Source organism: Chiroxiphia lanceolata, chromosome Z (assembly GCF_009829145.1).
Source record: "Chiroxiphia lanceolata isolate bChiLan1 chromosome Z, bChiLan1.pri, whole genome shotgun sequence".
Taxonomy (NCBI): Eukaryota; Metazoa; Chordata; class Aves; order Passeriformes; family Pipridae; genus Chiroxiphia; species Chiroxiphia lanceolata.
The window spans coordinates 52,483,724-52,495,695 of NC_045671.1; the positions used below are offsets into that span (position 1 = coordinate 52,483,724).

Below are 11,972 nucleotides of genomic sequence, written 5' to 3' on the forward strand. Positions count from 1 at the left end.
TTCCTCGGTCATCTATTCTCCAAGCTGAAGAATCTTTATTTAATCTTTCTTTGTCTGAAAAGTATTTCATGCCTGTGATCAGCCTTGCAACCCTCCTCTGTATTTTTCTTTTTAATTCTTCATATCCTTTTTGATATGGTGTCCAGACCCCATGCAGTGTTCAAGATGAGGGCCCACGTAACAAGTGGAATGACTATGTTTTTCTGTTTTGTTCTCGATACCTCATAATTTTTAACATTCTATTTGCTTTGAGAGTTTTTGCCATTGACTGCCATTGAGCACTAACTGATGTTCTCAGAGAACTATTCACAGTCACTCCAAGCTCTTTCCTGAGTTGTAATAGCTCATTTAGAGGCCAATGTTGTGTTTACAGAGTGAGTTATCTTTCCCATAATTTCACATCTACCAGAATTGAATCTCATGTCATTTAATCATCTATTTATTTCGCATCATGAAATAATTCCCTAACTCATCACAGTCAGCTTTAGTTTTAACTATCTCAAATAATTTTAGAAAAAAAAACAGAAAAGTTTGTTAGCTTGTGTAATTCCTTTTTTTGCCCTTTTATTTACAACATGTCAGACCTATGTCAGTAACAGATTAATTCATCTCTAAAATATGAACATTTTTTTCCTCTTTTAACCAATTATTAACTTATAAGGGGACTCCCTTCGCATATCCTTTTTTAAAAGCATTTGGTAAGTTTGTTGAAAGCTCATTGGTAATACATGTACTCTTTTACTGACAAGATTTTTCTTCTTCATGTGATCTCCAACTCCTTCAATGAATTCCAGTAGTTCTTTTAAAAAGAAACCTGTACTCGTTTTCCACAATATATTATCATCATCATCATTATTATTATTACTACTATCTGATTTCAGCAGTAAGTTAAATACAAGTTGGTTATTCTGCAACTTTATGTTTGACTATTTGTAGAACTCTGGGCCAAAAAAAACCCCCTCATCCTGGAATTTCATTATTGTATGATATATTAATTTGTCCTAAGGTCTCCTCTACCAATACATCAAATTTCAGACAATTGCTCAGAACTGTTTTTAAAAAAAAATAAGTTAGGTGCGGAAATTGGACACAGAATATTGGAAATAATCATGTTCATTTTTCTTGTTTGAGCTGAGCTTTCATTCTACCTGCAGTTCATTATTATCAGCCTTATCATCTCTTTTTTATTATTAGCCTTTACAACTGTAACAAGTTCCTCAAATTTGGGTTTTGGGGAGCTTACTGTGATTTTATGCGTAACTTGCCAACATTTTTACACTCATCTATTTTCATGCTAAAAGCTGTCTTATTACTTCTATTAGTATCCTTTATTAGTTTAAACTAGGGGATTGTGTTGTTATTTGGAAATGTGTCAGTAGGGACTTAAAGCTAGCCTTTAGAGAGCTTTAATTTTTCAGCTTCTATATACATTGTCTAATTTTTCTCATTTTTGTATGTGTCGTCACAACTTGGTTTTGACTGTGTTGTGGGCTCACTATGCCATTAGTGAGGACCGGTGTTCACACCTTGTGCCAGTTTTTCCACAATGCTCATAATTAGACATCTGAGATCTTACTTTGCTCCAAAATGCACTTAAACTATGACATTTAACAGAAGTTAGAACTAATACATTTGAGAATAGCTTAAATGTACTACTGACAAGCTGCGTCAGTGCTTACTACATAATTTATAAATATGAGTAAATTACAGATTAATTTGACAACGGGAGCTAGACGGGGCCATTCCTCTCCCAAGACAAGAGGCAGATCTCTCAAGGCAGAGCCAGGTAAATGAGTCCCCACATGTGTGACAGAGGTAATGGAAGTGTTGTAATACTTATTCCAAGTTTCTTCATTTCCTGTAGCTAGTTGATCAGCCTTAGTACTGCATTACTTATACACATATTCCTTACAATCCTTTTTAAAAATCAAAGGAAGTCCTATGGCCACAAAATTTAGGTACTTTTAAGCTTAGAAATGATAGCTTCCTGGTTTCACAGACAGAGTGTGACATGGCTTGAGGAAGTCTTTGGATACATTACCTGTCTGGTACATGGAAGTACTCCTTGAACCAAAACTTCCCCAATGACGAAAAGTAGTTGTGCAAGGAAGCTGGAGATCATGACTAGCAGTGTACCAGGCAGCCTGCCACGATGAACACAATCCTCTTGTCTGTCTACGTAAAGAAATCTGAAGTGGCGAAATGCTTTCTCAGACAGTCTTGGGCCTTGGGGCAGTCATGCAACGAGCAGGCTGCTTCCCCTTCAACTGCTACGCAAACCTCTTAGCTCAGCTCCTTCTGCCATGACCAGAAGACACTGAAAAAGCCCTTCTGGGTTTGGGCAGGTTATCAAAACGTTCCCTAAACAACACGTAGGGAATGGAAATGGGAATGGTGAAATGTTACCGAACTGCTGAAGCAAAGGAACTTTTCCTTTCTTTGCCTAAATGGGTTTTCCTTGTCTGAATATGAAGGACTGGCAGAGAACAACAGAGGTTGTCAAGAGCATAAGAATCCTTTATAATGATGGAAAACTTACATAGTGTTGACACACTACAGTCTCCCCTCTGCACTCTTCAGTGCAGAATATAAAAATACCTGAACATCATCATATCGCTTCACAAGTATTTACAAACACTCTGATATGCAGGGGAACACTTCATCTCTTCCAGGGATTGATCAAATATTTTTATTAAACAACATAATCACTTTATATTGCATACTACAAGTTATTGAAAAAGTGTGTTTTAAATAACAACTTTGAGTAGTTTACTGAAATTCAGTGTGAGTGTATTCCTGTGAAAAGACACGTTTGCACTCTACATCCCACTGCAGAGGTCTCAAAACATGCGCAAATACTTTTCAGAAAGCTTATGGCTCCCCTATCAAAACGACAATTTGAAAATTCTGGTATCCGGTAAGGCAAGGAAGACTCAGCTGGAGAAATCAAACACATGAGAAGTGAGGTGGAACTGCATCTCCGGATGCATGCACATTCAGAATGCGAAGGCAGTATCCTGAGATAATGCACTGCATAGAGCCCTGGCACACCTTGTCTTTATCTGAATGTGGGGACTGCAGGCTATGCTCTGTACAAATCCAAACAAACAATGCCTTTGGAAAAATAAATTATACTTACTGGGAGAGTTACTTTCTTCAAGTGGCATTCCTTCTGCAGTAGTTCATAAACATATTTAGTAATGATCTGGAAGAAAAAAAAAGTGCCAAGAGATACTGAACCACTTAGAATAATGACACATCCAAGCAGACAACTTAAAGAAAGGCTAGTTGGTTAAACTTCTAAGCACTTGTATATGTTTTGCCACTTTTCTGAATCCTTTATTTTATAACTAATTATAGAACTTGGAACTTTAGACAAAAAAATTCTCTCTGTCTCAAAAAAGGCTGCTTGCTAGTACAGTGGAATTGTAACTCTACCTGTGAATCCATCACGGTTGTATGAATAATTAGGTGCCTCAAAACTAAAGTTTATAACCAATTAATATACATTCAATAGTATAAGAAAGGCTCTCTTTTCTAAAGAAATACCTTTAAAGAATATTTTTTCCATAAGCAGACTCTTGAAACCCTCTCCCCTGCAGGTTGACTTCATGAGTTATGTGGAGAGCAGATCTGTAGCCACCCTCAGCATAAATTACCTTGCCATTTGTACCCAGTGAACAGGGGAGGGATGGGTCAAAGGTTTCTAAACAGAAGAAAAACCCTGACTGATTCCCCACCATGGGAGAGTTTAAGTCTCTTGTCTCCATGTAGGAATAAAATTGAAATTTAAGACCTGAAACATAAGAAATCTTTTCAAAGAGCAACCACTAAAAAAAAAAAAAAAAAAAATAAAAAAAAAATCAACCTAGTTGCAACAAAAGACTTGCCATCTCAAATATAACAAAGTTGTCCACAGTTCAATGTCTTGCATAGAATCCAGGGAATTTTTTTTCTGTCTTTATACAGTCCAAGAAAAATGGAGTTCCAGATATAAGAACTTCCCAATTATTATTAATTTGGGAATTAAACCAAGAAACAAGCTAAAGTGCCTTGTCCATATGGGGCTGTAAAAATGGTTTGTAAGTAACTGCTTGGATTCCACTGGCTAGAAGAGTTTAAAAAAAAAAAGAAAAAAAAAGGCAAATGAAAGAAGAAAAAAAAGGACTCATTAAGAGGGTCAAATGGTGCTTGCCTTCTCTTTAAAGCTTGGGAAATTGTATTTAAACTCCAGACAAGACAAGATCTAAGCCTCAAAATACTAATCCAGGAATATCTGGGTACAAACCCAGATGGTATTCTTTAGTCCAACCCCTCAAGGCCACCATTACATCCATCTGAACCCATAGTACATTAGGCCCCAACAGAAACATCACTTTAACAAAGCTCTTAAGTGATGGCATCTTCAAAACACACTATGAACTAAGCAAGTAGGAGCCAAGGTACTATAAACTTCAATTTTAATTTTCCAAATGCACAATTACCAAAAAAAGTTTCAATGAAGTCCAAAAGTTTTTATTCTGTAAATGTGAGCAAACACAGTGTGTAAACGTTCGGAACACATTTGAACAAATCAGAGGCACTGATGAAAGCTAATTAAAAATGTTGGTATATGCCCCTACCTTCCTTTCACTAAACCCCAAAATCAATTATGATTATATGAATTCTTTGCCACCCTGCTCAAATATGTTTATTGATAAAATTATGTTCAAAAAACTTTATGGTTTTAAAGAAAATCAGTCTTTCTGAACATTTTTATCTACAAGGAAACTGCATTTGGAGAAGGAATTTAGCTGTGAGCGATGAGTTGATTTAAGACATGTTTATCCCCAAAGCAGTATGCTAGGATCATGCATAGAGTGTAATTTCACCTTCAGGGGCAAATTTTTTATGGTTCACCGAAATCAACTTCAGTGTAACGCCAACAAGTAAAGCAGTTAAGTTCCTGCAGTCTGAGATGCTGATGTTGTACAGACTTTAAAATCAGTATAATGAAAATATGGCCTCAAACATAGAAATTTTGTTTTTTACTCCTAATTCAGGCATCTACTAACCCTTTGAATCACTAAAAGAACATCTGGAAGAGGAAAAAGTTGCTATGGAGAAAACATATTTTAGACACCTCTTGCCAAAATCTACCCTTTTTGCAGCTAAGTGTTTGTATCTGTTTCTTCTCTCTCATCTATTTAGACTGAGCGCCTTCAGGGCATAAGTAAACCTTTACTTGTTTTTTTCCCACTGCCTGTCTCCATGGGGCTCTGATACTAACTGACTCTTTATGCACTACTCTAATATAATAAATAGTAATACCAGCCTTAAAAATGGGACTGTTAAATCAGCATAGCACCCTGGTGTAGCAAAGACTTGACCTAATGAATGTTTTAAATAGAAGCAAACATGAAGTAAGTAAAATATAGTAGGTTGGAGGCTCAAATACTAAGTATGAGATTATAATCCTCAGGCAGCTCAGCACCTGCATGGCCTCCGTGGCCCAGATAAATGTGAGGAAAAACTGCCATGAAAAAAAACCTCAAACAAAAAGATCTCTATGTTCAGGAACCTAAAACAAGTAAGTCTTCTGATTTATGTTAGATATAACTAAGTAAATACCTCCAGAGATACCTTTTCAAAGTGCTACTGGACCCAAATAAGTCATCTGCAAAGTTCAATAGCTTTATGTCATGACTAGTGATCCTTCATATGGATCCAGAAAATAGCCTATTTTAATCACTGAGAAATTAAATTAAATTACTTGGACAGACAGCAAAAAGGATAGAGAAGATCATAGAAAGAAAAAAGAAGTACATTATCTTACAACAGAGCTAAGGTTTTACCCTTGCATTGCTAAATATTCTGCTCAATGGTGGCAAGACTATAATGCTGCATGAAGTCTGAAGAACAAAACTGAAACTCCAGGTGGAAACCTAGTTCTGGTACACAAAACTGCAGGACACATTACACAGTAAGGTCCTGGCTTCATACAACATGTGTTCTTTTAAGACTGTATTGTTCATATAGAGGACTTTCTTCAGGATTATTTTCAATTACCAAAAAGCATTGAAAAATTCTGTTAGCAGCACACTTTGTGAAATCTTTGCAATACAACATCCTGAAGCTATATGATCAAGAGATCAATAACTGCATAGAAGGATGTGAAAAGAGAAATTAAAGTCTAAGAGCCAGCAACACCAACATGTTTAAAATTACAAAGACCACAAAAGTACTGAAGCCTAAACATGATTGCAAGTGGAGACAAATACCAAAGAGACTCTTTAATGCACAAAGTATTGGAGTCTTTAGATTGAGAAAAGTCTGGAGAAGAGTGCTAAAAAAACGCATATCCACAAAGCAAAAAGGCAATTCCAGAACAACTCAGTTTAAAATAATATCCCTCCATTTTAAGTCTGTAAGAAACTGAAGGAAGCCTTGTACCACATACCACAAACACCAAGAACCAGCCTGGCACACATGAGGAAGAGTAATTGCAGCTGACCCACTGGTGAACTTTTTTATAACAGAGATAGCCAGTTATACAGACAACAGATCAGAATTTGATTACTTGATTCATAACACCTACATCCTAAACTTGATGACTTGATTCATAACACCTACATCCTAATCCACAGGAGCTGCTTCAGCACATACCACACCAAAACCCATGCTGGGATGCAGCGAAGTGCACTAAGCCTTGCACATCAAGTTCCCCTCCCCTGCTGTGCTTTACAACCCAAGTCTTCTGAATTCTCTTTTCTCCCCTTCGATGTGTTCCCACTTTCAAACTGAACCATGGATAACTCCACCCACCATCAGATTATATATACAAACAGCAAGCTGATGCAGAGGGAAAAAAAATTGACAACGTAAATTGCTCAAACATTCAAAATGTTTTCTTGAGTGAATTCTCAGCTACAAACGTACTAAACAATGACAGCCTGTGTGATTTGTGGCCTTTGACTCCTAACCTGGCACCTATCAGGAGTCACTGGAAATCATTACCATGCAACAAACATTCATGGATGGACGAAAGATGTGAGGAACCCTTAGGTCAGTGCAAACCTCGAAGTCTCTTTGAAGACAATCAAATGCCACATGTCCCTCTCTTCTCCCATATGTGCATCCCCCAGGACCAAAATGCCAACAGCCCTGACAAATGGTTGGTGTATGGCTAACACATGATAAAGAATAAAGCGCACGTGACATGATAAAGGATAAAGTGCATGCGAACAGTTGACATTACAACCACTCGCATGAGAGACGACAGATCACAAGCCCTTGGAGCACAAAGCTGCCCACACCATTGCCTGCTCCTACACACTTGCGGCAGATTTCTGGGAAAAAAGGAAATGGAGAAAACTATGGATTAAATGTATTCTTCTGGTGGACCAGATCCAGCTGCTCCTGCATCATCTTCCTCATTTACAGATACTCAAAACACAAGCAGAACTCCATCATCACCATTACTACTCTTGCTATGACTTTTCACTCCTCCAGAAGTTAAAAGAGACTACTTCCCTTTATGATTGAGGTGTGCTGGCAATGATACACTCACTCAGTGGATAGGAGGCATGTGCCTCCAAAGATGTTAGCTTGTGAAAAAACACTCCTTACACACTTTATCAGATCACTTTTCATTAATTTCTAAACAGAACTCTCAAAATACATGAAAGTATAGAGAGTAAGAGAATCTACTGGCAATAATTTTCATTGCACATTTTTATGAGTGGCCAGACTTTTTGCAATAATATAGATAGTACATTTAAGTAGACTTTAAAGTCTACATTAAGTAGACTTTAGCTAATAAAACACAGCTGAAATGGCATTTTCCTTCTTGATTGACTTCTTGGATTTTCTTAAGTCATATCATAAAAAGGATTAGTACATTATTAGTGTCATTAGTAGTTTATTATTCCTTCATTAACCTTATGAGTTAACTATATTTTAACCTCAGTTTAATCTCCTACATTAACATATATTACAGGAAAAAAAAAAAAGAAAAAAAGGGAAAAAACTAGAATTGAAATCAATTAGCTCAGAAACCACTGTAGTCTGACCATCTCTACCCTCTACAATAAGTCACTCTGGCATAACTTGCTATATTTTGAGCTGAAGTGAAGAAAAATGCAAAGTTTTTAATTTTTCTTTAGAGATGCAAAACCAAATCAACCTTAGGTTTACTTGTCCCATTCTGTGACAGCTGAACGTTACTACTTCATCTGAGAAATTCACATACAGATCAAAATCAACCTCATTTGCCTATGTGTTCTTTTTATCGTAAAGTAGTATGTTTGACCTGACTTCACAAAGTACAGCAAGAGATTCACGTCAGCTCCTCAGACCCCTAAAATTACTTCAACTATTAATTCAGACCTGATATAACAAGTTACAATCTCTTGAACCTAAGTTTCTCAACAAATGGACCTCTCATGGCAGTAGAAAGGATACTATTTTCAAATTATTTATATTCAGCCTAAGAGATTAGGCCACTCAGCACTACTATTTTCTAAGAACTTCAAGGCAGAGTGCACAGGTTGGATGTTTTGTAACTGATCTTAAAAATCAACAAGTATAAACACCAGAAATGATGTCATTACGAGTAATAGATTTTTGTGTTTTATAGAATTTGTCTCTTCACTGGTAATATGCGCTTTAATGCAAAAAGAGAAAATAAGCACAAGAGGGAAACAATCCTTATAACATATAGTAGTCTAACAATAACATTTTCCTCTTTGCAGTGTAAGAGCAATAATATTCAGTGAAATAAATGCAAAATGAATTCCAAATGACTACCCTGCAGCAAATCTCAAGTGGTGGGACTGACTTGAGGCTTGCTACTGTGGCTACCACAGCCTTGGTTGAATGAGATTTCTTTTGACCCTTAGGTGACAAACCTGCCAATATGTACCAACAAGAGATGCAAGGAACTTTCTGACATACTGCTCTTGGGACACATTAGCTAAGAACTGGAACAAACAAACAAACGAACCAAAAAAACCCCCACCATCACCAGTCTAGAACAAATAATCCTAAAAGCTGAGTGGACTTTCTAAAGGCTCAGGTCAATGCAAGCTAAAAAAAAAAAAAAAAAGAGAAAGAAAGAAAAACAAAATCAATGGCATTTTAAAACAATCCACAAAAGACCTCACTTGGATTATAGTGTGGGAGAACAACTCATTCAGATGGAATCGACATTATCTCTACAGGATTTCTTGTGTTTTCTACTGAAAGAAATTCAATTCAACCTTAATACACAGTTGTGATATTCTGGATTTTGGGTTGACGTATCACTATTAGATTCTCAAGATCATTTGAGAGAATTAAATGATAGACAGCAAGGATTTTTTATGAATGCAGCATATACTGTTGACGTGATTTGACCAAATGTTTTGTTACATGGTCTTTGCTGACACCTGTTGGTTTACTTTTTGTTTTCCTTTTCTTTCCTTTTTAAGAAAAGCATCTCTAATTTTAGAATTCACTTGACAACTATTTGGCTTTAGAAATGGCTTAATTACAAAGCCCATCTTATGGAAATTCTCAACTCTTTTTAAATATACATACATATACATATATATGCGTCCTAGTTAGGACAGCTGAGACCAGTTCATCACTGGATGGGTGTAACCCAGAACTGTGTATTCTATAGCCTTCCATGCCATTTCCCAGAAACTGTTTTTAATAGACTATTTACACCCTCTGCCCAGAGCAGCCTGACTCCTCAGGCTACAAAGAAGGTCTTACGAGGCCTGCGATATAGAAGGGTGCCTCCCTGTTCCTCACACCCTTTGTGAAACTCCCCGCCCTGAGGAAAGTACTGAGCATTCCTGCCTGAACTGGAGAATATATAATCTTGGAGTCTTGGAACTTTTTTTACCACTTGTGGGATCCAGAGGAAGACTGCAGATCATCACTCTCAACCAGACTGCGACCATCACCCTCGACCGGACTGCAATCACCACTCTTGACCAGACTGCAACAGCACCCTCACCAACAGGTTTTCCCCCCTCTCCCTTTACTCTGGATTCAGGGGGCCCAACAAACACCACTCTGTTCATGCCTCAGGGTGCTGGGTTATACATTTGGGTTTTGTGGGTTAAAACCAACTGTTTGTCTGTATAATCATACTTATTGTATTATTTTATTAAATTGTTATTCTGACTTATCTCTCTTTTGGGTTGAGTTCATTTTCCCCTGCTGGTTTACCTTAAACCAGCACAATATGTATTAGTACTAAGCAGAGGATTCAGTCAAGCACCTGGCACTAGAAGCAATTAAACATCATGAGAAAGCAAGACCTCTATCCCCAAGCTAAGATAAGAAACGTGAGGATGAAAAGTTTGCAAAACAAAGGAAACTAAAAAAAGGCCAAAAGAGTAACAGTGGAACAAATTTAAGTGAGGCTTATAAATACATTTTAATATTCTGATTCAAGAACTATCATCCCTAAATTTCATAGTAGAGATGAGATATGAAAAGGGATCTGGAAGTAAGAGCAGCAGCAGTTTTGATTATTCCAACTATTAAGGAAAAAAATGTTGTTAGGTGGTGAGGTAGTGCTATTAGTTTTGAAAGGTTAAAAATCCATGTCAAACCTAACTGACATATCAGATTAACATAGTTAAAGCATACCAGCTTTTGTGGTCACATACAAAAAAATCAGTGATGTGTTAAGCATCTAATTTTTCCACCTTTGATCCCTCAGCAGAAATGACCGGACAAATATTCACAGATGGACTAAAGGTTTAATTTTCTGTAAATTCCAAAGCAGAATTCAAATTAACATCTTCTTTACATAGCAAGATGACTTCACCCTTTTGCCACTGTGTTCCAGAACACTAATGGGTCCAAATAATTAGGATTTACTTAATTTTACCTGAAAAGGACTCTGGTGCTGACCATTAGCAGCATTTCATTTTTCTTTTACTGGTACAAACAGTAGTTGATAACCTCAGAACACAAATCACAGAAATGTTTACAGTTTTGTTATAAAATAATACCTGCACCTCTTTTCACTTGGTCAAGTAAACCAAATAGATCATTAGGTGAGTTAATAGGTCATTAACACACCGCACACTTAAGCAGTAGGAGCCTCGCTTGCTTTGGGTAACTGACAAAAGCCAGCAGTTAATTTCTAAGAGAAATGGCTAGCTTGCTTCCTGCTTTTCCAGTCTACAGTTATGATACTTAGTACTCCGAGAGAAACTTCCCCTTAAGGAGAGAAAAATCTGTCCTGAAGACACTGTCCCTTCCAGGGTTGTTAAGCTGAAGTTAAATAAAACACCTTGGACACTGATGAACTTGATTTTTCTTCTACCTCACTGCTTCTCAAGAAAAGATTTCCTTTTCCTATTCCATACATTTGAGACCACCTAACCCACCTAACCCAACCTTGTGTTCTGCTGGCTTGCAAACCCAAAGACCTGGCAAATGCTGGGAGAACTTCTGGACCAAGAGGTAAGAAAGACTGCTTCATATGTAGCAAGTAAGCTTTTGTATAAAATACAGGAAACCATGTAATCATTTTATTTAACAATGAAATAAATTATTATTTAAAATGTCATCATTAAATAAATTTTTGAAAGGCTAATTCATGTGGTTGTTTCTACTTTATTTTTAAAACAATCTTATGAGAAAGAAATATTCTTGGTAACAGGTTTATAAAATAAATTTCATAGCCTTCTACTTCACTTAGAGTAAGGGAACAGTGTGTAAGAATATTGTCAGTTACTCAAGAATATTTATGCTGATCCTATGAAAAAATCACAGCAGATCCTTTCTTCCTATGAAATTATGACTGAAAAACTAATGTAACTAATCATGCAGCACTCACATGTTCAAAGATGCACATCAGTGCAGTAGTTCTCATTACGGTGTGTGGGCACAAGTAGTAGAACAGCTAATAATGAAGCTCTGTACACTAGAATTTACTGCATTTAAATGAATTTTATCTATATACTTTGTTTGGGAAGGAATCA

At 36.7% G+C, this 11,972-nt stretch overlaps 1 protein-coding gene across 1 annotated transcript in view; it reads right to left on the reverse strand.

Moving 5' to 3' along the window:
- FAM172A (family with sequence similarity 172 member A) overlaps window positions 1-11,972 on the reverse strand; it is a 202,224-nt gene that overhangs the window by 134,854 nt on the left and 55,398 nt on the right. Inside the window, exon 7 of the mRNA XM_032676697.1 lies at window positions 3,140-3,205. Coding sequence (XP_032532588.1) covers window positions 3,140-3,205 — 66 coding nt within the window. The remainder of the gene's footprint in view (window positions 1-3,139; window positions 3,206-11,972) is intronic.